The 27438-nt window shown below is 45.6% G+C and overlaps 1 protein-coding gene across 2 annotated transcripts; it reads left to right on the forward strand.

Moving 5' to 3' along the window:
• On the forward strand, nucleotides 1-27110 carry kcna4 (potassium voltage-gated channel, shaker-related subfamily, member 4). Of its 2 annotated transcripts, XM_057018985.1 has the most exons (3): nucleotides 1-3085; nucleotides 21730-21893; nucleotides 25251-27110. In XM_057018985.1, the coding sequence occupies exon 1, from the start codon at nucleotides 13-15 to the stop codon at nucleotides 2059-2061; it is 2049 nt and encodes a 682-aa protein (XP_056874965.1). In that variant the 5' UTR covers nucleotides 1-12; the 3' UTR covers nucleotides 2062-3085; nucleotides 21730-21893; nucleotides 25251-27110. The 2 variants fall into 2 exon arrangements, with proteins under 2 accessions (XP_056874965.1, XP_056874956.1); XM_057018976.1 differs by having other exon boundaries at nucleotides 21730-27110.
• The last annotated feature ends 328 nt before the right edge of the window (nucleotides 27111-27438 follow it).

Below are 27438 nucleotides of genomic sequence, written 5' to 3' on the forward strand. Positions count from 1 at the left end.
CACAGACTGAAAATGGAGTTTGCCATGGTGGGCGCGGACGGCGGGTGCAACAGCCACCTGCCTTACGGTTATGCCCAAGCTCGCGCGCGGGAGAGGGAGCGCGAGAGGGAGCGCCAGGCGGTTCAATCGAGAGCGGCGGCTGCGGCGGCGGCTGCCGAAGGTGGGCCGGGAGCGGAGGGAGCAGGGGGCGGCAACGTCGGCGGCGGCGTGGGGGGGTCCACCTCCTCTTCGTGCTCTCATCTCCTTAACAACCGTCAGCATCAGTCTCGCGCCGCCTCCTCCGCGAGCGCCAACATCAGCAGCGGCGGTACCGCCTCGCGCCCCTCCTCCTCCTCCCCCACCTCCTTCACGCAGGAGCACGAGCCGCAGCACAGAGTTCTCAGAGAGCGGAAAAAGCAGCGCGGCGTCGCGCGGTGGAGACGCAACAGGACGACTCTCGGCGGGGACCTGCGCCACTCGGAGCTGGCGCTGCTCGGATCCGAGGAGGACATCATGATAGAGGAGGAAGAGGCCGAGGGGGCAGAGGAGGAGGAGGACGAGGAGGAGGTGGGGGGCCGGGGAAGCAAAAGGTCGAGCTTTTTGTGTCACATGTATGATGAAGGTGAGACGGTGTCCCTCACTGACCGGCGTCCTCAGTCCGGCTACGAGAACGTTTACAGCGAGTGCGGCTGCTGCGAGAGAGTTGTCATCAATGTGTCGGGTCTGAAGTTTGAAACTCAGCTCAAGACTCTCACCCAGTTCCCGGACACGCTCCTGGGAGACCCGGACAAACGTATCAGGTACTTCGACCCGTTAAGGAACGAATACTTCTTCGACCGGAACCGGCCGAGCTTTGACGCGATTCTTTACTATTACCAGTCAGGTGGGCGCTTAAAAAGACCCGTCAACGTCCCGTTTGACATCTTCTCCGAGGAGGTGAAGTTTTATGAACTTGGGGAAGAGGCGATTCTCAAGTTTCGCGAGGATGAAGGGTTTGTTAAAGAGGAGGAAAAACCTCTGCCGGAGGACGAGTTCAAGCGCCAAATCTGGCTGCTTTTCGAGTATCCAGAGAGTTCGAGTCCCGCCAGGGGGATCGCGGTGGTTTCTGTCCTGGTGATAGTCATCTCTATTGTCATTTTCTGCCTGGAAACGCTGCCGGAGTTCAGGGATGAAAAGGAGTATCTGCAGTCACGACACAACTCCACTCAACCCGACCACGGATTTACACCTTTCAACGACCCCTTTTTCATCGTGGAGACGGTTTGCATCATTTGGTTCTCGTTTGAGATTATAGTTCGCTTCTTTGCGAGTCCGAGCAAACCGGCTTTCTTTAAAAACATTATGAACTCAATAGACATTGTATCCATTTTGCCTTATTTCATAACTCTCGGCACGGATCTGGCCCAGCATCAAGGCAACGGGCAGCAAGCGATGAGCTTTGCCATCCTGAGGATAATCCGCCTTGTCAGGGTGTTCCGCATTTTCAAACTGTCCAGACACTCCAAGGGGCTGCAGATCCTGGGTCATACCCTGCGCGCCAGCATGAGGGAGCTGGCCCTCCTCATTTTCTTTCTGGTGATAGGCGTCATCCTCTTCTCCAGCGCGGTGTACTTCGCCGAGGCGGACGAGCCCACCTCTCAGTTCACGAGCATCCCCGACGCTTTCTGGTGGGCTGTGGTAACCATGACGACGGTGGGCTACGGCGATATGAAGCCCATCACTGTCGGTGGGAAGATCGTGGGCTCCCTGTGCGCCATCGCGGGCGTGTTAACCATTGCGCTGCCGGTGCCGGTCATAGTGTCCAACTTCAACTACTTTTACCACAGGGAGACCGATAATGAAGACCAGGCGCCGGTGGTTGAGAGTGTGCCGCCGGTGTGCCCGTATTTCCCAGACTTTCTAAGGAAATTCAAAAGCTCTCCTTCTGGTTCCTCGCTGGGCGACAAAGCGGAATATATGGAGATGGAGGAAGGGGTGACGGAGTCGCTGTGCGGGCTGGACAAGAGCCCCAGTAAAGGGAACGGGACAGACATAGGCAGGAGAAACAGTACTAACTCCAAATCCATCCAGACTGACGTGTGATTACAAATAGAGTTTTCTTTTATTCCTTTTCTTCCCCGAAAGAAGAGAACGTCAATGAACGTACTGTGTGCCCGAGAGCAGGTGGTCCCCTCAAATCGCAAGTTTTATGCACGTCCGAGTCTAACGAGACACACACACGCACGCACACACGCGTCACAATTGATAAATCATTAAATAGTCCCCCCCCCCCCCCAAGTATGATTAACATTTGGCTGATGGGTGGATTAATTATTCTAACCTGTGCGGGCTTCCAAATCTGACACTAAATTCTAAATCAGACTATGCATTCGCACTTTATGAGTTACATCTGTCAATAAGGTTTATGGATGGTCGTTTTGCTGTTATGCAATAAAGTTAAAACTTTTGTTTGCACTAAATGTAGAACTCACGCTGGGTTTGGCTGTTTAGTTTTGGGGGTTTTTGTTCGTTTGTTTGTTTGTTTGTTTGTTTCAGAGACGGAAACTGTAGGCCATGCAAATGGCGACGTTAACGAGAATGTCAGAGTAGCTTCCCGAAAGAAAACAAACCCATTGTGACAAACTACGTTGCCAACAGATTAATTGGACTTTATATTAAAAGAAAGAATGAGCTTTTTTTGTATACTCCAATAAATAGTACAAGAAACCATGAACACATAGCATTTATCAGTCATCAAATAAACCAGGGCTAGAATTGTTTCTATGACATTCACATCGTTTTAGGCCAAAATGTCTCTGTGTTGTTGAGCCAAGAGTTAAGCACAGGAATCCTAAACTTGGCTGGAGATCTGACTTCACCCGCCAGGTTTTGTATGGACACAGACAGGCGACTAAAGTCTCCCCAGTTTCTTTCAAATCACCTCAAAAGGACAACATCCCTTTACACGGGCGCAGATGGAAAGCTATAGAAGAACACTCTGCTGTGGAGGTCTGCGCACAGCTTCCTCTCCTGCCCGATGGACCTCGTGCACAAAATCTAAATATATTTTTCAAAAGGACTACGATCTCCGAACTCAAAACTCTGCGGAACGTGGAAGTCTTCCAAGGTATGTACAGCCAACTCTTCACGATTCACCGCTGCTTCCAGCACCATGACGCACACCAGAAAACACACACACAAACAAGTGTAGAATGTCCAAAAATAAGAACCACAAACATGCTGTAATGTTTTGAGACCCAATATATTATTTTGACCATTTCCATTTTGTTTTCTAGATTTTGTTGTCCTTTACACCAACCTCTAATGCGCTGCGAGGCGTGCGTAATCGCGCGTAAAATACCGCTGGCGGACGCTGGAGCCGCATGTGACGCTCATTCTGACACGTCATCGTTTCAGTGCTAACAAGGTCAATCATGACATTTTTTGCTCTAGGAAATGTGCATTGCATCAAACAAAGCTTTCTACATAATCTGACAACAAGCGTCAGCTAATTGCATGAATTGTGATCTGAAATATGCAAATGACGCTTCAGCAGTCCCGCTCTGCGCCTCGTCTGAAGGACAGAGCAGCAGTTTGCACACGCTTCAGTCGCTTTGACAGAATAAAAACAAGAATTCAACGAATCAACTGTGCTGACCTTGTCCAATAAGGCAGAGATTTGAGATACAACCCGTTTGTATTCCCTGTTTTTTTTAAAAAGAAGACATAAATGTGAGCAGTAAGAGTTGGGAAGTCTTTTGCAGACAAAATATTCAGCATTTAAATAAATGAATCGCATCAATAAATACGGGGTCAAGATTTTCAAATAGATCATAATTTCTTTATTATTCAAAGATGACATTTACAAATTTCACTTGGCAGTGTTTGGGGTGTTCTGTAGAAATAATGCAAACCTTTGAATTCAGCATACATTTGCATTCACAGTCGACTTTCACACACTCTGTCGCTCGGCCCATCTGTGCGTTCCTCTCAGTTTAATCTCGGTTTCGGCATAGAATCATTTTCTGCACTGTGTGTTTATATGATCAGAAGAACTATTCACACAAGATATTTTCAGCACCTGCACCCACAGAAACACACACATACACACCACACACACACACACACTGCACTGCCACGGCACAGCGCCAGCTCCTTTTGATACCTCACTCTTCACACTTACATAATGTAGCTTATGGCAAGAGGCGCAATCCAAAACATTATTTAAGCAAAGTGTGTGGGTCAGGCATATTTTTAGGCCTGGAGCTGCTGAGAAAACAGCCTGTATCATCCTGAGCCTCAGCACAGAGCTGAATGGTTCTGACTGCTCATAAAGTCCCATTGTCACGTGCGCAGCAAGTCTTTGTAGTGCAGATTTAGACCATATGGCCAGGCCATGTGACAAGGTGATATTTATGGTCGCTGTTTTTGTATTTCATGCCTATCAGGATCCACAGGCAGGGCTGAGGTGGGAAAGGTGGTCCATCTAGTTCAATATTGAATCAAGAGCAGCGCTTCAGTTGATTGATACAAGCCTTGCTGCTGGCGTTGCTTGTTAAAGCGTTTTAAATATCAACCCAAGTCTCTGTGGGAGCTCACCTTAATTCAAAAACTCCAAAGGACTGAAGCTAAACTAAAGCTCTGCGGAGATTCGGATCTAAGCGTTCTCCACGTCTGTCTGGTCGCGCGGACTGTCAGCATTGGTGTTCACGCTCTCTGATAACTTGGTTTGTGAGAAGTGAGGGTGTGGGTGGAGTAAACGGGATATACCTTACTTTAATGGATGGCACAAGGCATCACTGGCCCCTGAATCTGTCAGGATCGTTTTAACGTGAGTCTGGATCATTAAAACTTGGGGATCTGCATACATGCTAGTCGTCAAAACACCCATATGCTGCCGTGGAGAGTCACCTGGGGCGCTCAGACATGAGTTTCACGTGGAGTTAGAGCTAGGATTACAAACCAGCAGCTAAAAAAAAGTGCATCCACACATGCTGTCAAGGGAAAGGGGCGTAGATGCAGCCGACTCGGGCTGACTGGCACGCTGCGCAATTTCATGTAATATAGGTTTTGTCGACATGCTTGTGATGACTTTATTATTTCTGTTAGACAGAAAAGGCCACTGTGATACGAAAAGGCCTCAAACCAAGCAAAAGGTCTTGAAATATCACCCCATCGTTTAACAAAGAGGGGCATGATATCAATTAATCAGCCCTTTTTAATTGCGTTAAATGCGGGTTCCGCTTGAGTTGGCAAAAGTCTCAGCTCATAAATACGGAATGCTCCAGAGAAGGATAATGTCTTTGGATGGAATGCTTCTGAGTTAATCTGATCATTTTAAACCGTTATTCAGCAGCAACAGAGCAGCGTGCAGCCGTCCGGCGGTGATTATCGTGTGGGCCTCACACCTACCTCGTGTGCACTGACATGAACTGCGGTGAATAACGGAAGCCAAGCGGTGCTGACAGCAAAAGGTCAAAGTCACCGCTGACCTTGATGAAAAATGGTGCACTTGGCTGCCCAGAAAATGGCCCCCACCTGCATCCAAGACATTCATCCATCTTTATTTATCCGCATGTACCTGCTCAGGGTCACACGGCCCTGGAGCCTTTCCCCGTGCTCACGTCGACAGAGACAGGAAATATTCCGGAAACTCTGGCATTTCCTCTTCCAGCTTGACCTGCGTGACTTTCAGCTACTGAGTAAAGATAAAAAGCAGCAATTACACGGCACAAACTTCATCAGAGACAGTTCTGAAGGCTGAAATGTTGTCTTGAACCTCTCAAAAAACAAGTGACTATATAATAGGTAGAAGATCACAGTTGAACATTGCTAACTACAAAATGGCAACAGGTGTGGGGAAAAAACAAACTTAGCAGCCGTGTAATTGCATGACAGGCGATGCAAAACACAGACACAGTCACCCTGAGCGCTGCTGCATTCAACCAGTGTTGTGTGCAGACTAATGGCTTCATCAGCTGCTCAGATATTGTCAAACAATCACAACATTCCAAATTAAATCCCTAATAGGTTGAAAATTGCAGCCCATTACAGTATTATGAAAATAACCAGTTTGTGGGAAATATGAATCAATCTAAATTACAGAGACCAAAACATCTAAATCTACACCTGATTGTCTGGGAACATGATTGTAAAGTCATTAATCTAAGTATACCATTTTAAAAAATAACACAAACATAGTTAAGTCTCATTATAATCAGCAATTTTACAAAAAAAAACAACTGTTGTATTGGGCATTCATCCCGCAGGAATGCTAAAAATAAACCACACAGGCCTGATAAAACACTATCATTTCCCTGTCAGATGCTGCCATTAACTCAGCATTTACAATCAGCGGAGGAAAACAGCTGACCTTTGCTGGCATTCAGTGTTGCTGGTCTGAGTAAAACATCAAGTTCAGCTCAAGGTATTAGGATGATTGACCGACTATGGTTCAAATTATCATCAGATAACTTTCTAATTTTTGATCAGAAGCTAGTGACATGATGGGTTAAACCAACTACAGTCACTAGCTAAGCGCTGCACAGCTCTGAACACACGACCGCAGATGTTCCTCAGGGATACAAAACAATCAAAACTATAGCAGAGAAAGCTAGCCTGTGGTCTGCTGGAAACACCATAAACATGCTGTACAAGAGGATAACATAAATAACTTTATTCTGCTGGCAGGCGCTCAAACACAGGTGTAGCAAAGTATGTGGAGGTAATGCAGGTAGTGGTTATTCATGAGAGTCACCATATATTTAGGATTTTAACCTTGGTGTAGCGCTAGTATTATGTTCATACCTTTAAATCCAAGTTCTTCTTGACTGTAAACCAGACGCACCATCTATCAAACAATCAGGTGGACGACTCTCATCAGCCGGGTCACCGCAGCACATAAATGTCACTGCAGACCGGCTGTTTGTCACCTCCTACTTTCCAGAACGCTCCCAATCCAGAGAGCGGGGCACAGTTAGCGCTTCATAAAGCGTCCTTACGAGCTTCAGTGTAAGTTTAAGGCAGCTCACAGTAGCTTTACAATCTGTCCATCGACGACTAACAACCTGACCGTGTGCTCCATCCACCGCCTGATTTAATTGGCCGCATTAATCTCGTGCGATCACCAGCCTTTATTGGTTTGTTCAGCTGTCGCGGAGCTCATGGCAGATCTGACTCTAAGCCGTGTTTCTCTATCTCCAGAAAATACTATAGCTTTGATACGTGATTGAGATATTAAAGGAGGCATTAGAACACAACGGTGTACACTACAGCGTCGATATTGTCAACGTGCAGTCATCAATCATCCCGTCAGTTCACCTGCAGTGTAAAAACGGTGATCAGGCCTGCAGACAATCTGGGCCAACAGAGGATTAGAGGTTGGGAAAGGTAAGCATTTCAAAGATTTGTCACATTAAGTTGAGCCCCCACCACGCACCTCATTTTCCAGAGTGCATATTTTTTAGGGGGGGGGCAAGCTTGAGATTTGATGAAATGAAGCAGCAACACGAGAAAAAACAACAAAAAACATCCAAAAATATAAAAATATACTGTATATGTTGCATAGATGAGAAGAAAGCTGAGTGCAGGCGTCTCTCTAGCCCTGAAAATGTGTAGAGTGGCAGATAATGATCGCACTGTGGGAATCATCATCACACACACACACACACACACACACACACACACACACACCCACACACACACAGTGTCTATGTTAGCTGCCATGAATATTCAAATGTATGGAAAGCAAACAGGATTGATCAAAAAAAGAAAGGAACTGAAACATTGAAATCATTACTTCCTTGATTGGGATTGATCACAACACAGATCTAAATCACGTAGAAGAGGTTACGAGAAAGTTACTATACCAACAAAAAATAGGCCTAAAATGAAATATGTCGCAATAAACAAGAGAAGAGCCCTCGGGGCGTCCACGTAGGTGCACGTCGGCTGCCTCTGCAGCATCATTTCAGCACCTGATATCATTGTATCAGGTGAGCACTCTTTGTTCACGCTGACATTTAATTAATGATGCAATAGCAGCAGGTTTGAATTACATTTTCTGGTCTTAGAGCATCACCTGATATTCCAAATATTGACTCTGAGAGGAATCTAGAAGAGAATGGGAGGGAACTGGTGAAGTCAGCCAGAGCTGGAATCAGCAGATTGGCGTGTTTGTCCAACTTCCATACCGCCCTGGAGACACATAAATCTGTTTTCAACATCAGAAAAATGAAAAAGGAGAGTGTTACTAGTTACCTTCACTGTGTTGTGTCAACCACAGTGCTGAGCTGAAATGACTCCTCACTCCGAAACCTTCTTTATGCCGTTAAATGTGGAAATAGTCTTAACTTAACTGATTTCACAGTCTTTAAAGGTCAGCTGCATCTCACTCCCCGTCCATGATTCACTTCATTTATTTGTTATTACTGTGCGTGTTTGGATCAGTCAGATTTGCCATTAGATGCAGACGGCACGCTGCTGCAACTAAAAATACCTCCAGCCATTCATAACCAGATTAGAAGTCATACAGACCCTCATTCTCCTTGCACCAAGGACCCGTGCACGGCGGGACAATGACGAGGCTGAACAAAGTCAGGACAGAAACAAATGGAGCAGGTTTATAGCAAACATGGAATGCTCTATTACAGAACAGACTGACCTGAATAACAGGGGCTCTAATTAAAGATAAGCCACATTACATTATTAATGCAGCCCTGCTATATCAGGCCACCAGATACATCACACAGCTTTAGCATTAGCAACACAGGAGGAAAAAGTCTGGGATGCCTTTTTTTTACGAGACTGGAGGGCGTTGCGAAAACATGGATTTTCTAATTCGATCAAGTCCACATTTGGATGTGATCTGATTTGGAATCCGGGTCAGAGGGAGTACTTTCTCAACACTCATCTCCAAAAGTGAAAATATTTTACATTCAACATCAGTCCTAAATGCTAAGGTTTCCCCTGCATATTTGAGGACTATAATGACATTTCGGTGTTGTTCTGGTCTGAACAAAGTTCAGATCTAAAGGGAAAATAAATATAAGAAACAATCAAAAATAGATTAAATATTTTCAAAGGACAACGGAACAGCAATTAGAAGAAGATTGCACACAGGTCCCAAAGGGACAGCAGAGTTTCTGGATGGGTCAGACTGAACGTGAACATGGTACCGAGACACAGTGTCTCCACTTTACCCATCTGGCCACGTACGTAGTTAAGTGACCTCAAAGAATTTGGGCCTCTGTCTGCAAAGCAACCTGCCAACATCGCTGCAGAGACCCCACCAGCCCAGGCCAATGTGCCCCTGACGATTGGATACAGAATTTCTCCCACTGACAACAGCTAATTTGAAATGCTGATAGGCGATATCTGGTTATATAAGCGGCAGGCGTATAGTCAACATCTATTAGAGTCGGGCAACCTCAAGTTTAACCCCCTGGTCAGTGCAGAGCAGGCCCGCCGAGATGACGCTAAATCCCACACGAGCCGGGATCAGGGGGGGGCGTCGCCTCCCGCATCGATCACTGTTATGTAAACTCCGGCTCGGCGCTCCGACATTAAAGCCTCCTCAGCTGTTGCCCTGCCCGAGCAGAGCCCGGACGCGTTTGAAAATGGCTGCCACAGATCTGGAAAGACCTCGTCTCCCGCTCCCTGCTCCCCTGCTTTTGAGGGACTGGATGCGTTTATGTGGAGTGACTGACGCTCGCTCCGAAGGGCCTGGGGGGTGCATTGCGCTCGGCATGATTGTGTGCGGGTATGCGGCCGATCGGCACACGAGGATGAGCCGGGTTCACAGGCCGCACCGCCCGACATCCCCACATACATCTCATCTCCATTCATGCAAATAGTTTGATTCATAAATGTGCATGAGTTACTCGGTACTACGATGACGTAATGCCAATCGACACGCATGTACGCTCACGGAGATGACGGATTAATGAAGCATGAAGTCGGAAGAGAGACTGATGAGCGCAGATTGCTGCTAACAGCAACGTTTCCCTCTCTGCCTTTTACGGTATTCACCGATAACTGAGCAGCGATGTTTGTTTAGTAATGATGATGTGCATTAGATGGCCCTGCAGTGGCAGCAGATCTCATTATTTTGGTTCACCTGTGGACGCAGCAAAGAAAGCATCACCACAATCACTGCTCGTTCTTCCTTTAAGTCGTTCTCTCGGCAGTCAGCACGAGACTGGAGGAAAATGGATGTGAGAATCATCAACCCCACTGATCAGGCTGGGAAGCCAAGACTTGGGCTTATTCTGTTGAAGCCAGAAGGTTGTTGGTTCAGTTACAGCCCGTGAACGGATGGTTGACATGTAGAAAATAGATTCAGCAGCTGCATGAGGACGTGTGGGTGGACTGGACTCATGTTTGCAGCGATGATCAACCACGAAAACACGAAACGCCACAGTGCAATTTAACAATGTCCGGTATTTTCCAGTATTCATTTTTGGAATATTAGTAGCCAAAACTTCAACAATAAATCTCAGAACTGCTGTTGCATAGTTACATTATTGCTACATTAAATGCAAGAAAGTTAAAATATAAATGCCCTCATTAGCACATTTGTTGCTTATTAAAAGCTAATTAGGATAATAATGATCAGCAGATAAAATTTGAAGGTCAACACGCATCCCTGTCGTTATGGTAACGGTTTCATCTGATCAGGTTTCATCTACAGAACTGTAACTCATAGAACTTGCTCTCTTTGGCACACACACAGTCCCAGTGTTTCCGTTTCCCTTTTCATTTCATTTATGGAAGCTGAGTGGTTTTCAAATATTTATGATGCTTTCAGATGATTTGGCCATTTTGGCGAATATTTGTGGAATATTTAATATCTTCTGAAATCCTCCATATATTCACCCGCATTCATGACCAGTTTGAGCAGCGGTGCCGTTTTGTAGGTCGGTCAAGCACCATTTTCAGCTCCGTTAGTCAGTTTTAATGATTTAAAATGACCAAAACTTGTTGATGTCTGAAGCACTGGGGATAAACGGCTCATTTAAGTGGCTTAACTCATAAAAATCCAGGACTCTGTCACATTTTGTGGATATTCTTTCATAAATCAGAGGATGAGCTGAGGAAAAAATGCTTCCTCACATTGTTTAAAAGAACATAAAAGGTGAAAATAGTGACCAGTTTTGGCTTCAAAGATACCTCCAAGGTTGAAAAAGAGCTTTATGGTTAAGGGACTATGCAGTTGAATTTTCCAAGGAGCTGCCTTTCACTGACGTCTGTCGGACTATGCAGAAACCACAATGTCCCTTTTTAGGGTTTTTTTTGTGAGTGTGTGTGTTTTACTTCTCTGGCCACTGACAGTAAATCCTTTCTTCCTCCAGCCAACTGCTGCTTTTATACAGTCATGGTTTTCTGCCTCTTCATTAGAGGTTCTGCAGCTGGCATATTTAAACTGATGGAAAATTCCTGAAGTTTTACTGTTAACAAATGGCTGGATTGTTGATTTTTCCTGCAGCCACAGTATCTCCCTGCATGGGTCATGAATCTCTTACACACACTGGTCTGCAGAAAATATGCAGTGTGTCAAAATTAAGCATCAGGGGAAGAATGAAACTGATAAACACGTGGACCTTTTGCTCGTCCGACACATTTTTCCTGGTTTTCGTGCCCTTGTAGCCACATCCTGACCCGAGTGACGTACATGAGAAGGCTATGATTGTTTTTATGAGTTATTTGATGCTATAAAATGGGACGGAACTGTGGAAAACTCCTTGAAATCCCAAAGCTTTACTGGTATTTGGAGGGGTGATTGCATTTGGTACCAGGGGAACAATAGCAATAAATACTTAATATCTCAATGTGGATGAATTGAGGTCAGGTGAACAATCTAAAATCCTGAGCAAGAACCTGTGTAACACCAGCCGTGCGATGCACATTTAACTGTTCACCGTCGCTGGACGCTTCAGTCCTATCTTACCTCAAATATCCACAAAAACGACATTTGGCAGCTGAATCCAGGGGAGGTGTGTGCAGGCAGAGTCTGAGTTTTCTAGGCAGGAAGGGCGCCAGAGCAAAGTTTGAGGGCGAGAAGCTCCTGGCAGAGTCTGTGCGTTGGCACAAGGTCCCGAGGCGGGAGAGATGAGAGATTAACCCAGTAGAAACTTCAAACGTGAAGAAAAACCCTGGAAGGATATTCTTCGCTACAGAGCACAGCCAAAGCATTACCACATTAAGAGGAGAATAATCTGGCAACCCGAGCATTCAGAACCCGCCCTTGAATATCCAGCTTATCAAGATTGAAGACAGGCAGACCAAAGGAGGAGCCCTGCTTCGGTGGAGAACGATGCCATCCTCTCAGGACAACCTGGAGGACATTTGTGCAGTTGAGGGATTCCATGTCTAAAAACAATTAAAAAAAAAAAAAAGAAAATCCATCATTTCTTTTCAAACAATTGAATTGAAAATGGGACACATGAAGGATGATCTTATCCAAGCCCATATTCTGGCCGGTCCTTGGAGAAGCGTTGCTAAAGCGACGCAATCTGAAATTTCTCCTCCCAAACTTGAATCTTTCCAGAGATCCTGATCGGATGTTTCCCTCCGGTGCAGTGTGTCAGCATGTAGGCAGAGACGCGTTATTAGTTATCTCACTGTTTGCCTGACTGAGTTTCCTGTGAGCTAATTGGAGCCTTCCCATGTGTCACAGCTGAAAAAAAAACAAACCTCAATGTTTGTGGTTAAAAATAGGTGCAGCATTTCCTGCAGGAACATAAGTGGGATCCAATAAGACCCAACATTGCTTCCATGTTATGATGTCAACATTGGAAACTTCCACGAATGCAATCAAGGATAAATGTGAGACAAATATCTTTGACTCTAATTAAACATGCGAGGGGATTGCAGTGTGAAACAGGAAGTTAACCCAAGTCAGTGTTTGGAAAATAAACAAATTCTACAAACTATTGACTATATTTGGTAACCCCTGACAACAAGACAGTTACACAGGGACGGGAGTGAAACAGGTTCATTCTGAAAGGTTTGATGCGAGCACAGACAGGAATGAGAGGAAACTGGTTTTGTCAGAGGGGTTTACAGGGCAGCAGAAGGGCATTCATCTCATCACTTCCTGTTTGTGCTCTTGCCCTGAATTCAGACACTTGTCCTCAGACCAGACTTTGAAGAGATGGCAGCATTATTGTCAGGTGAGCGCTTCTCTCGTTTGGGGCTGTTGTGTGGTTGTCAAACCGCCCTTCTCCCTCTGCATATGTCACACTTGATCAACCGGCCCCACGTAACATGGCTCCTTGAGCGCAGGCCCCTGCATTATGCTGGACACACACTCCCAGCGGATGGGTTGGAGGATGCAAAGCCTGTGTTTGGAGTAAATGTAATCTTTGCCGTGACAAGAAAGAGTGGAAGCTCTGATAGAGGTTGTTCGTCTGTGGAAAATAATGGTGTTTGACCTTGTGTGGAGTAATGTGCTCCTACGTGTGCCTGTGTGTGTGTGAACGTTGGCAGTTCCTGCAGTCCATTTCTTTATTTTTCCATGTCTCACCCGCGCTTTGGAAAATGTGTGTATTGCAGTGCTAAGTTTTTCCAAGGAGACCTCTGCCAAACAGCCCAGCTTCAGAAAAAAAGGAAACTTTCTTGTGATGCTCCAACTGCTGCATATTTTAGAGAGAAATTCCGGCAGTATAAAAGGCCCCTCCTGATATGCCTCACCGTACGGGGCCCGGGCCGTCGCCCTTTATTTTTGAGTGGAACAGCTGGGAAGCAGGACTGAATTATGCATTATGCTGTGGATATTACACCGTGTCTGTTTAAATGCACCTCATGTCCCCTCTGCTCGGGCCCTTCGCGGCTCCTCGGCCGGGTGTGAAGAGCGAGAGAAGCAAACCTACAAACAGAAGCAATCTCAGTTAAAAGGATTTGCCTCCGGAGGCACTTGAGACACAGATTTGAAAGATTTATGCACATTTTGCAGGCAAAGAGCAATAAGCACCCTTCTACAAGAATGCGAACCATTGCATATGGAAATTCAAGTTCTTTACTGGTTCAAACATCCTCCAAAAAAGCCCCAGTGCCTTTGACTCAAGCTACCAGGATGACCTCCAGTGACACTGGCACCATGAGCACTGTTAGCATTAGCCCCCGCTGACAGGTCCATGTAAACAGCCCGGTCGAGGATTTAAACCATTAAAGTTCAGTCATTTATGTTGGGTTTTTAAAGCCATTGAAGCTTACCAGAGTGGTTTATCTTTACTTACTAATCATTTACCCCTAGAGATAAATAAAAAGGGCAAAATAACAAACTATGACAAATTTCTAATGAAAACCTGTTTTGACCATCTGGGAAAGTGGCCCATAATCAGGCTGATAATCAAGCAATTTCATACTGTCGCAATTAACCTTGAGTGTCTAATTAATTAATATGGGCCATTTTTGTCCACCATCCTTATCAGTTTGCAAAAACAGCCCCGTCCTGCTGCCTCTTTCACCTCTCCGCTCCTGTTAATTAAATCTGAACGGTTCAATCAGCTGCCTGCACTGTTTTCACAGCAAAAGGAAAATCATCACAATCTTCTGTTTACTATTTACAGAGATAAATTAAGAACTCGCAGCTTGCGCGGAGGCTGTTTTTCAGCCCAAAAAGCCTATTTACGCAAGCCTCAAGACTACACTCTATAATTAAAAATGATTTCAGTCTTGTTGAAAGCTTCATCGTTGTGCTACATCCTAAACATTCCGACCCGTTTCTATAATATCATTCACGATAACATATTTAGTCAAAGGCAAGGGGAGAGGACGGGTGTAATTACAGAAAACACATCTGCAAATCAAATTTAATATTTGAAAGAAGAGCCAGTTGAGAGTGGGGCAAAGAGACTGTAGACTTTGATGAGCGGGATCTTCATAAGAGAAAAAACGTGCACTTCCATAAAACGCACGTTCCTGTGCACGGAATCTCATCAACCCAGGCTGGATCTAAAGCAGGAAAGCTGTGTGAAAATGTGCAGATCTGACATTGGGGATGTGATGGGAGCAGCATGGTGATTGATTATCCTCCGCTCACACAACCGAGGGGGAAAAAAACCTGCAATTACCAAAATCTGATCCTGTCGTCTGATTCATAAAGAACTAAAGAGGAAAGTTTTCCAATGAGCATGACCTGTTCCCTGGAAACATCCTATAAACCAGCACCTTGATGCATCGCTCATACACATCAATGCACATGCACGAGAATCCGCATGTGATCAGGCGGTGCGTAGGGGACATAGCTGCGGTGGATCCTGGACGCCATCTTTCAGTCCGCCGGCCAAAATAACCCCCCTGGAGTCTCCGCGGAGCCGCAACGCTGTTAAAAATAACTGCTTAATCTGCAACAGATTGATGCATTTAATGGTAAAAGTTTTTTTAAAGTGCTCGTTATGCATCCCCAAGAGGAGCTCTAAAGGCCACCGCAGCAGCTGTAGTTGGCAGCAGCTGTGGTTATTTCTGGTGATATGTTGATGTTTGCCTTCAGATTTTGGCCACAGGTTTCTTTGTTGGTTTCTTGTAGTCGTCAGATGAGATCATTTGTGGCTCTGCTTTGCTGGAGCTGTAATATCTGTGAAACAGTCACCCTTTGCCTCTGAAGGTGAGGGGAGGGATGAATAAAATCCTCCTCCCTGCGGTTACTGATATGACTGAAGCTAATTTTAGCTTCGACGTGCAACCGTGGCCGTGCGCTCGGCTCCCTCTTAACACTTTAATACTCACCCTTCTACCCTGCCAAATGCATCCGAACCAAACAGGTGAGCGGGGGGTCACATCACGTTTACGCCGGGTGTTTGTGCAGACAATGCAACCAGTTGTAGCTGCGCACACGCGGCCCCACGTGATGGCCAGAAATACATCTCCTCAGACTGGCATGAGTGATAGCAGGAAACATTCCCCTTCATCTTCATCAAGACGCATGACCACAGTTTAGCATTTAGGAAAGGAGAAATTACTTTCACAAGGGGAGCCAGTTGGAGAGCAGACGTAGGAGAGGAGCCATCTGGGAAGGCGCCAGGACTTGAGGGAAAGCCCTGCTACAGCTTTGAGTCCGTCTCAAAACAGATGTTGGTTGTCATGTTTCCTTCGCAGATGTCAGAACCTGCGCCTAAACTCTATTTCCAGCTCGATTTTTGAAATAGTTTCCACTGACAGATAACTAAGGCCACTGCGAGGGACCGCTAAAGAATAACGGCTGCACAGCTCATCAAGATTTCCTCGAGGGAGGAAAAAAATGAGGATCTCTGAAGGCAGAACGATGAATTAATTTAGTTGTCTGACAAGAATTAGCATGAGCGCAGCGACGGGGAAAACGCGGCCACGGCGTCGCTGGAAAGGATGGTTGGAGGTTGTACTCCGGTGGGTCTCTTTAGCGCGACATAATTGCCCGCCACTGCTCAACTACAACAAGTGAATAAGAATAAGTTCATTAAGTACCAAGAGGCCATTATAACACTAAGTTCCTGTCAGACCAGCAGACGGATCCGATAAGGGTTTGAGGGCGGCGAGCGTGTGCTGAGATCCGAGCGTGTGCGCTGCTTCCCTGCCCTCCACGGCTGAAGTGTCCTCCACCGTCAGTGTTTATTTGTTTAATTGAGCTGCGATGTGATCACGCACGACTGGGATGGAGCAGGTGACGAGCGGGCCGTCTGACACGGTTTCCCCCAGGTCGTCTGATGCACCAGCGGCTGCTGCTTGGCTTCAAAAACAGCCTTTTCTGCCAGGAAGAAGATTTAAAACGGAGGTTTCGTTTAGGAACATTGTGACGAGGTCGTGGTTCAGGACAACGATGAACATCTGGAGGACGGCCGGATCGACCCCATCACACTAGAAAACTGCCTCGTGGCCTGTTTACTATTAATGTTTGAATGTTCACACTCTCCAGAAGTGGCCTCACAGTTGTTGCAGGGAAATTATTGTAATATCCTCTAATCAGCCGAATAGGCCAAACTCAATCCCAGAGGATTATTTGCTCTAAATAAAATTGTTTTTTATTTAGTCTCTACTTTGAGGGGACGGATTCCGAGCCACACGTAGGTTTTGGTGCTCGGCGGCGCGAACGGCAGGCATCTGGATGTGTTGCTGGAGCGGCTGTGGGCGTTTCATTAAGTCGCTGTTGAAGAGAACATGTGAGAAATGCCTGCAGCAGCGAGCGGTGAGGAGGCTGGTCGGAGGTGGTACATTGTGACTGAGGGGGATGAGCAGATAATGACCCTTTCCATTGTGCTCCCACTGTACTTTTTGTTCGCACAAATTACGAGGTTGTGCAAAACGTGCGTCGGCTGAAATTTCCACGGCGACACGTTGAAATAACGCAATGGCTGGACACCGGAGCGAAACAGAAAATTAAAGATAAATCCCTTCAATTCAAATCCATAACGTTCTAATATATGAAATCATTTTAAAAGTGTGTTGCGTAACAGCCATCAGGACTGTGGGGAGACGTCTAACAAAACAAAAACTGACTCATAAAACCATTGAGACACATTCAAGCCACAGTCGCAGGGGACAAAACACGCTAACATGCCCGCGGTGGCATCGCGACGTGCAGCTTCTTAGTCAGTAACAATGTCGGCCATGTTAGCGCGCTGACATTTGTCAGTTTGGGGCTGGCGACCGTGACTACATTTAGTCTGGAGTTAATATTCATTTTCACAAGCAAATCTTTAAAATTTGCCTTAAAAATCAAGGACTTGTTAGCAAACATTGGTCTAATTGGTCGAGATGTGTACAGCTGCTCTTTACGTGCTGGGTGTTAATCCCACAAAAAGCAGCACCAGATGCAGATCGAGCCGCGTGTTTAAGGCTTCAGAGAATCTTCTGAATTCTTCACCCTGCCAGGCTGTTCTGGGGCTGCGATGTTCCCTGAGAGCGGCTGTCTGCTTTCATCCTCATCACAAAGAGGATTATTAAACCTATAGATCTTGTCGCTGCTGACATTGAAGCTGTGATTCCGCTTCCCGTTACTTGTGTCATGCTCCTCAGTTATATAAGAGATGAGGCGTACATGTTGGACTTGCTCAACAGCAAACTACTGTTGGACTCACAACTTTATGGCTGCGCCGGTTCACGGCCCGCATGAGCGATGGTCTTATGAGGCGGACCATCGTGGAACCGAGGATCCAAACCGCAGCACCTCCCCCTCCGACACAAACAAAGACACACCTGAGAACTAGCTTACAGCTTGCCTTCGCTCAGAATCCTGCCCAGACGAACAGCACCCCACAAACAGAAACACCCCCCCCCCAACGGAAAAGTGCTGACATAGAGCACAGTGGTGGGGCTGAAACCCCCCGGTGAACACTGCTGCACATACCCCCAATCCTGGCCTGTATATTTATAGTCCATGGTGTGTTCATCTGTGTATGTTTGTATGTGCGAGACGAGGAAAGCAAGTGTGTGGATCTGAGAGCCCTGCAGGGGTGTGAGGCAAGACGCAGCAAGAGGCAGAAAATCCCCCGCTGCCTTTGGATTAGTGTCAGCAAGCAGGAAGCCCAGCACCATGCTACATGTGCACTATCCTAAAGTCGGCCCCTGCGGGAGAATTTTATACAATTTTTATCTCTACGCAGGTTTGGGGCACAAACGTCCGCACGGATTCAGCGGCGGCGTCGACGTAGCCTCGAGCTGACGTGACGTCGCGTTAGCTGTGCGATTAGGTTCATTTGTGGAAACTTCCCTCGAGATGTTGCGTCAAGTGGCATTAATGCAACACACAAATTAACTTATTTGTCCATGTTTAGAGGGGAAAACTGTGTAAATTTAAAGCTTCTGTGCAGTTAGAGCAGCATCTGTATCCACCAAATACGGTGTCAAATGTGGGAGGGTTAGGAGGAATATTACGTACACAAAATATAATATAGTAGCTCTTTATGATTCAAATGTACATCTCTGTGCTTGGTTGATTGCAACGTGTCGTTCTGCAGCAGTTTCGATGGTAAACCCAAGGCGGAGGAGGCGCCGGCCGCTCTATAACAGGTGATCTGCCTGTAATTCAGCGTTCCTGTGTCCCAGATCAGAGGAAGATTTAGACGAGAGCATTAGCAAATGCTCCGTTGTCAGAGAGGATATTCTCCAGGGAGGAAGAGCTTAAGTGCGGACTGTCAGAACCGCACAGTTTAAGTAAAAACAAATGACTGAGCACACGTGGATCACAGGCCTGCGTTCGGAGATGACACGCATTAATTGCACGTTATAAACTGCACAGCAGAAGCGTTTGGGGAGGAAAAGGGGTGGTCGTGAGGGGAAAGGTGTTGAGACATCACTCACTGATGACACATTTGTCCTTAAGGTGCCGCAGAAGCTGCAAGGTTGATGTTCAGCCAACGGTGACAAATAACAAGAGGCCGTTATGTCTCATTTACCAACGTGACTCAGCAGTAATAGTATTTACAGTCATATCCTCACCTGAACTTCTGATATTACTGCTCCATGTGGGAAACTCATCCGCGTCAGCACATTCCTGCAGGGTCCGGGTGGACAAAACTTTGTGCTGGTTCACCGCCGGAGCCAGAGGTGCAGTGTGAGTTGTGCTGCATAAATCTCATAATCGCTGTGCCAGGAGGTGTGTATATATATATATATATATATATATATATATACACCTGTAGATAAACTGGAAACACGCTCCTGTAAATCAAATGCCAGTCTGAGGTGTCGGCTTCATCCGTTACCGAGGGTCACCTCTCTGAGTGGAGACATAAAAACATCAAAGCATCTGTCTCTTTTTCAATACACAGATGTGGATATTTATAGCGTCTGTGTTGGTTGTGATGGCAATTCATCACTTATCACACCTGCAGCAGCTCGCACTTTGTGTTTTCAGAAGGAACGGAGGAACTATCACCTGGAAATATCGATATAGGAGAACCTAATATGCGTTCCAAGGGTGAATATATGTGGATAAACTAAAGTTTTCCACTGCACAGATGCAAGACACATCTACAGAAAAAGGCGGGCTCCGCTAAATTCAATGCTAACCAGCAGGGTGGTGGCTCAACCCGTGAACACACTCATGGGTTTAGAGGATCCTGGAAGATCCTCTTCTGAAACATGCAGCTAGCCAAAACCAGCCTCTGGTGCAAAACACACGCCCAAGAATGACAAGTCTGAAATCATGAATCAACGTACGCTCACTGGGAGATAATATACGTGTCAGGTATTGTATAAAACCTGTTCTTTTCCGGTCTCAACTGGCTGCTTCCTTACAAAACTGCAATGATTTTAAATCAGGGGCGATGGAGGAAAAACAGCCCCCGGGCTTGGTGAGCAGGTGTTTTTGTCGAACAGGTTTAACGCGCTGCTCTTGGATTAGTTTGGGGGAAAGTAGTGCTTTAAAGTGACAGGATGTGGAATAAATGAAGTTCTGCCGGCAGGACTAAAAACAAACCTGCTGTTGGGTCGGCCAGCGTTCCGGACTTCTGCCGATTCTTCTGTCCCTCAGACGGCACCAGCGAGCGGGGCAAGAGAATACCAAAGGAAAGGGCAGTGTCCCCCAATGCTAAAGACTAGAGCCCAGGTCGAGGGCCCTCACACCATACTTGCTCGGCCTGCTGCGTCCCAGCGAGGCCCCCGCTCCCCTCCAGCTGCAGGCTGCCGACTTTCCGCTGCACACAAACACACAGGAGCTGTTTTTATTCAAACACCTGAGAAAGCAGGACCGAGCGCGATCACAGAGCGCTCCGGCGTACACAGCTAGCCTCGTTTGGTTCCCTCAGAGTGACATTTTAACCTCAGAGGTAAATAAGCGCGAGCTGACAGTCCCTGAACTATCCTCCAACGTCACACATCCTCTGCTGCACCTTCCAACCTTCCCTCAGCGCTTCCACCCGCTTTAATATTGGATTTTCTCTGCGTCTTCCCTGGATTACTGATAAATAGCGTATTCAATGTAAATAGAGGACAAACTACCTGGGTGTGTTGATGTCTTGCACACTGAACAAAGTCCAAAATGCAAATAGGCAGGGGTTTAGCTGGAGGGACTTAATCAGAGAATTAGAGAGGAACACTCAGAATGCTTGTGGTAATTGCACTGTGCCCGCTGCAGCTATTATTACATACAGAAGGTCTGCAACTCCAGAGAGACCGTGGAAATCCTGAAATTATCGAGGTGGAGAATTATACAACAGCTGCTCCGTTAAAAGAGAACGCTCGTCTCTAATAGTCTGCATCTTAATAAGCATAAACAGCCAGGACACCGAGCAGTTACTCTACCAAATGTTTTGCCCTACAGGGGGGAGGCAGAATAACATAAACACATCACAGAGAGGGAATGAAGGCAGCGGCGCGGACACCGCTCCAGAGATGGGGGGGGGGGGGGGGGGGGGGGGCATGGCTGAAAGCCACTTACAGCACTCGTCAACCTTTTTTGATTTATCTGCGGTGTCACTGTTTCTCTGACAACATGTTTGCTTTCCAATAATGCATGATGTTGAATCGTTTTGGACGTTTTTTTAGCTAGTATTTATTTAACCTGTGCACATAAGTCCCCTTTGAAAATAAACAAAGCAATGCTGAGAGGGTTTCTCACAAATACGCTTCTTGTCTTCCACTTTTGGATCAAGATTGATGTAGAACTGGCGCCATCCACATGTATGAGCCACTTTCCCCTCTTTCAGATTTAAACCAGACGTGTGTAGAAATGCAACGCTGCTTAAATATTAATGACAATGTTACTACGCTTCTTTTTTTAGCTCTGCGTCTGGGTTCATTGCTTCGTGTCAGAGGGCAATTTGTTGCATTAATTCCCTTGTCTCTGCGTTGCAGCGCTGCCAGGAGAGGGATCGCCCCCCCCACTCTGGAAAAACTGCAGAGAGCAACAGAAAAACACAGCGAGCGAAGCCTGAGCAACAGCAACAGCTGAGCAGGGACGGGAGCTCCTGCCTGGCGTCAGTACGTTAACTCCTGATGGGATTAAGACTGTAAAATGAGTAAGTCACGGCCCAAAATGAATGCCTTAATTATTACATATACAGATGTATGAAGTGATAAAACTACGAGACTTAAAAAAAAAAAAAAAAAAAAGCTCAAAGATGTTTATGTGAAAAAAGTGTCTTGTAAGGAACAGACGTGAATATTTTACTATGATAGAGATAATGTCCGGTTGTAACGTCGACATCATATTTAGTCGGGTCGGCCTCGTAGGTGTTCCTAAATGGTGAGTTTGCTCTCTGCTAATCTGCAGTCAGCAGCGCGACTTAATCTATTTTTATCCTGTTTCATACTGTCAACCAAACCGAGGCCGGCCTGAGCGGGTGGCTCCGACGCCGGTGAGGTCACAGCGTGTCACACGACATGAAAATCTTCACTCATCGAGAGTTGGGAGAGAAACAAGACTGGCTCAATGCAACACATCAACATATAGATTCAAAATCTCCGTCATTAAGCTCCACTTACACTAAAATGAAGATGTCAGGCACATAAACCTCATAAATATCAGCCGCTCTCATTTTCTATCAGTGGATAAGAGCAGGTGAATCTCGCCGGGCCTCCGCCGACCCACAATCATCCGTCTAAAGATGAAATATCTTAGGTTTTTTGTCTCAGATGCAAATTTAGCGCTGACCAGCTGCTTTGTCGATATGTTTTCACTTTGACTTTAACTGTATGCAAAAGTAACATGGACGTGTGTTATATATTTTTTTAAACCTAGCCTTGATAATTACATAACCAAAGGTGATACCTTGAGTTTATTGTATGTTGTGGACTTCTGGAAAATGTTGTGATATAGATGCACACTGAATAGAAAAAAAAAATGTAAATAGAAATTTATACCTGTGTGTCCTGAGACGTGTTGAAGTAATTTCAGACTCTTTATTGGACTGTTAGAAGCATCGAGCATCGTCATCGTCTGTGTTTGTCCTTAAAAAAAACCAAACCCATTCATCCTCTCATTGTTGCAAATGCTGCTCCAACGTTCTTCAGGTTCATCAGGTTTCTTTCTCATCTTTTCCACCGTTTTGCCCCTTTAACGTCCACCCACGCATCGATTGGTGAAACACACGTTGACATTTAGGGTGCCAGGTGTGCTGCCTGTCTTAAAACGGCCATGTTGCCATCTCCACACACACGCCAGTGGGTTTTTAGGTTTGGGACATAGTTACATCACAGAACTCCATCAGGGGAGTGTTTAATTTTCTTGTATTTTCCTTAAAAATGGCACAGAATCATTGAAAAGCTCCCAACATTTCTTTCTTATAATTCATATCATTATAAAAACCACATTATATTAAATCTGTAATTACCTCAAATAGTATTTTTTTAAGACAGCTCACTGAAGGTTTAAGACGGTAAATCAAATAATCTATGTAGGTATAACAGAATGAAAAGTATCATTTAGGTAGGAGAGTAATACGCCAATATTCACATAAGTCTTGGGACATACTTTCCTCCCAGAAGGTGGGTCTCTGAACACAGTTAGTGGGCCATCACTGGGAGAATATTTCACGCAGCTCTGCCTCGTGAAGTTTCACACATCATTGGCCGATAGACGGTCCGACAGATGGCAAAAACCAAGCAGCAGAGTGAGATCTGTGGGTCAGAAGTGCGTGTATGCAGCGGGGAACATGTCATCTGATGTTCCAGGGCAAATATCGGACAAAAGATTTCATGAAAAAAACAGGAGACAGTGAGGAGATAAAAGCCCCAAACGCGTCCTTTGTGTTGGACGTGTGAAGCTCCTGCACACTGCCCGGAAGATTACAGGGATGTTTTATCAGGTCAGCCAAAATTCTAATCCCTCAGTTTTGGAAATTCAAGTCGCACATTTGGGTACAAACGGTGTTGCCCAGTAAGCAGAGGAATTTTAACAAATTCTCTTTTACTTTTTCTGAAACTAATCTTGTCAGATTACGGAGCTCAGCTATTCCAAACAGCCTTGCGTCACTCTCCCAGATGCAGAACCTTCACACAAAACCGGCAACAGTCGATAGGAGTTGTCCCGCAACGTGTTTTTGGGAGACAAATTAATCTGCTTAGTGACAGTTCAGTTTCATCACAGGCAACCGCAGAAGATGCTAAGCCAAAGAGTGACGTGCCCGCAGGTTAGAAGAGAGAAGGAGCCTAAGAAGGGATCCTCGGGGCCGCCACGTCCAATCAAGCAGAACAAACAAGCACCAAAGGAGACAAAGACATCTGTCTAACAGGCCGGCTCTAACCCGTTTCCTTTATCTATGAATTAAAAACTATTTATTTGGGTTGTAGGCTGCAATCATGTGCAGTGCCAACCCAGAGCAGAGCTGTTGTCCCCTGCAGAATAAAGGTCAAAAAGCACATTTTAAAGCACTTTGCATATTAAATGCGTTGAAGTGAGACCGAATTAAAAGGTGATAAATGCTCAGGCATCATCAGATCTGATATCCATCTGGAGAACATACAGGTCATATTGAGTCTGACACCGGATGAGTGGAAAATAAAGAGAGATTTTAGCTGATTTTCCTTCTGATTAGTGACATTATCTCTTGCGATAAAACAGTTGTAATGTGCTAGAGTCTGGAGGAGATAACAAGTATTAATGAAGGAATGAAGGGGCTGTATTTGTACCGCGTACACGGACCGTCATAACCACAGATATACCTTTTTCTGAGGCCTAAACCACCGCAGCCCCCAGGGAACTGCCCAAATGAACTTTAAACTTGAATGCCACATATCAATAACCAACGATTCCTGCGATTTATCACGCAGCTCAGTGTGCATGAAGGGTTGTTAAGATGTGCTAAATTTAAGCTGCTTTTGACGCTGGCGGATTCGGCTGTCGCAAAATATCCCCGTGTAAATGACGTGCTGGGAGCCTGAGGACGTTCCTCTGTCCTCCGCTTCGATGCAAACAAAATTAATTTACCCCCCCAAAAAAACAAATTAAATGGTTTTTAATATTTAATACTATCTGAGCTCCTGAACTGCAGGACGGAACGAGCTCGTTTGCTGCAGGTCATCTTAGGCTGAAGACACACTGGAGGAAAAACTATCAAATCAGGAACAAAAGGCCCCCTGCTGTGGTCCAGGCCGGCCGCTCCACTTCTCATTAGGAGAATTTAGTCTAAAACATATCTGAGGCTGAACACCCTTTAGTCCGTGGGACAGGGAAAAAAAACCCAGAGCCATGAATCCTTGCTTTGCACCTTGGCACAGGAGGGTTTAGCATGACAGACCCGTACAGGATTAAAGAGAGCGCGCTCATGCCGCACGGGAATAAAAACAGTATTTGTTGTGACATCCACGGCGCTGGATATCTCCAGGAAGCCGTTTTATGTCCTAATCTCCTTATAAACCAAGTTTTTTTTCAACAGAACTACTGAAGGCTGATGCGGGTCGTGCTCCTTATGGCACCGGAGGCTTTTCAGGCGGTTCTGCACGATCGGCCAACATGTTTACCTGGTCAGGTCGGAGGGTCGGTGAGACAGGGAACAAATGACAGACTTTTGGAGGATTCACACATTTCAGAAACGACAATGCGGAGTGAAATTGCATATTGTTGTTAAAAATGGGGTGACACCTCCAAGGCAGTCAGTCAGGAATGAGTTCTGTCATTCATTCATTCCTGAGTTATTTTCAATAAAAATTAAACAAGTGCTGTTGAACAAGTGCTTTTCTTTAAGACCTAACAATTCTCTGCTGAGGACATGAGGGCTGATGTCAAGTGAAGGACTTATATTCATCAATGGTCGGTCAATCAGAAAATAAGCTTGTCCACGCTGACAACACAGCTACATACACGCTAGTGTGGTTATAAATAACAGCAGTAAACAATCACAGTCATGCATATCTGTGATCACATCGCCCGGAGAAGAGTGTCATTGAATAAAAGGACGTGGTCTCTGAGGACACGCCGATAGGGGACACTAATTACACCTGCCACTCTTCCTCAACAGCCGTGGTGGAATCAATAAGAGACCGTTGCGGATTGAGCAGCAACATTCAGGAGATTACCGAGGTCAAAGAGAAAAGTGCCAGGAACAGAAATAGTGAAGAGCAGAAGCATCAAAACGTCCAAAATAAGTTTGTTCCAAGCTGAAAATGTGCAAAAATCTGACACTTTATTGAATAAAAGGTTTATTAACAACACAAAAAAGTCAAATGGATCAATAATAATATTCATAATTTGAACACTGGTTGCTGTCTTACTGGCACCCGCAGGAATTTGACGTCCTGCCCTGTAATGATGCCTGAGTGCTCTCCAACATTGTCACACTGAGGATAACATGTTTATTTGTATTTGCAGCTCATCATCTTTATGTTGACGTGCTTCAGTGCATTGAGCTCTCAGGGCTAGTGTTGATGCATCATGATTATCCTCTAACAGCGTTTTAAAAAACAAAGCACATTATAGGCACTGAGACTCGACGTCCTGGAGATGAAAAGGCCTATTCATGAATGAGCATTTCCTTAATTTCAGCTTAATTTAGGGTTGGCGGCCAGAAAAACAGGAGTGAGAAATTCATTCTTCGATAGATTTGAATGCAGATTAGCTGCCGAAGGCCGTGGTTCCGTTCAAGCCCGTCGTTAAAAGGTTAAATGTCTTGTCTACATCACTCATCATGTGTCATCTCGCCGGCAGACAGTTAAACGCTTTACACACGACCAGCAGACATGTTGCTGCATCTTTGCTGCGTCATTGCAGCAAAGATGGACGCCGTCATCAGCCCAAACCGCTTCTCTTTCATTCACGATGAGGGGACGGACGGTGCAACTTCATGGGTGTGTATGCTTACGATGCAAACGGCTCGTCTACCACTGCCTTGTCATTAATAAATAAAGATACACAACTCAGTCAATTCAATGGAAACCGCCACAGAGAACGTGTAAATGATTTCTGCAGTTAAGGTGTCGAGAAATATCCACGTGAATTTTGGCCAGCCTTGCTTTTATTCTGCATGATGCTTTGTTTTGAGAATAATGCATCCTAATCCAACTGTATTCTTTATCTGGAGGTGGTTCTCTCCTTTCTCTATCTTTCCTCGCGTTTGACCTTGATTCTGCCCTTTTTTTGTTTGTTCTTTTTTTAATCTTTTTTGGAAAACCTTCCAACTTCCAGATTTTCTACATTCATAACATTTTGTAGACAGCAATATGAGATGTGATTGAAAATGGAGATGTGCAATGTTGATTAAATAAAATATAATATATTCAATAAAAATTCAGAAAACAAATGTTCTGGGTGCGATTTTTGTGTGTGTGTGTGTGTGTGTGTGTGTGTTCTGGGATGTGCTGCAGTCGGCAAAATAAGTCTTTCATTCGAGTGCGTCAGCAGTATTAGTGTTAAAGGAAAACTTGGGAAAAAGTGTGAGCATCCTGCTCATCCACCCATCTTTGTTCAAACATGTGACCTTAGACCTTAGACTCAGGGCTGTTCCAGCAGAAATAATGTGCACACACACACACGCACACACAACCATTCACCAGGGCCAAGTTATGTCCTCCTGACTAAGTGTGAAAGTGGGAGAAAACTGCAGTAATCCCCCCCTCATTGGGAGCACA

The sequence above is a fragment of the Takifugu flavidus genome, chromosome 2, assembly GCF_003711565.1.
Source record: "Takifugu flavidus isolate HTHZ2018 chromosome 2, ASM371156v2, whole genome shotgun sequence".
Lineage (NCBI taxonomy): Eukaryota > Metazoa > Chordata > Actinopteri > Tetraodontiformes > Tetraodontidae > Takifugu > Takifugu flavidus.

Coding starts and splice junctions, on each gene's coding strand:
- kcna4 (XM_057018976.1), top strand. CDS start 13: ATGGAGTTTGCCATGGTGGGCGCGGACGGCGGGTGCAACAGCCACCTG.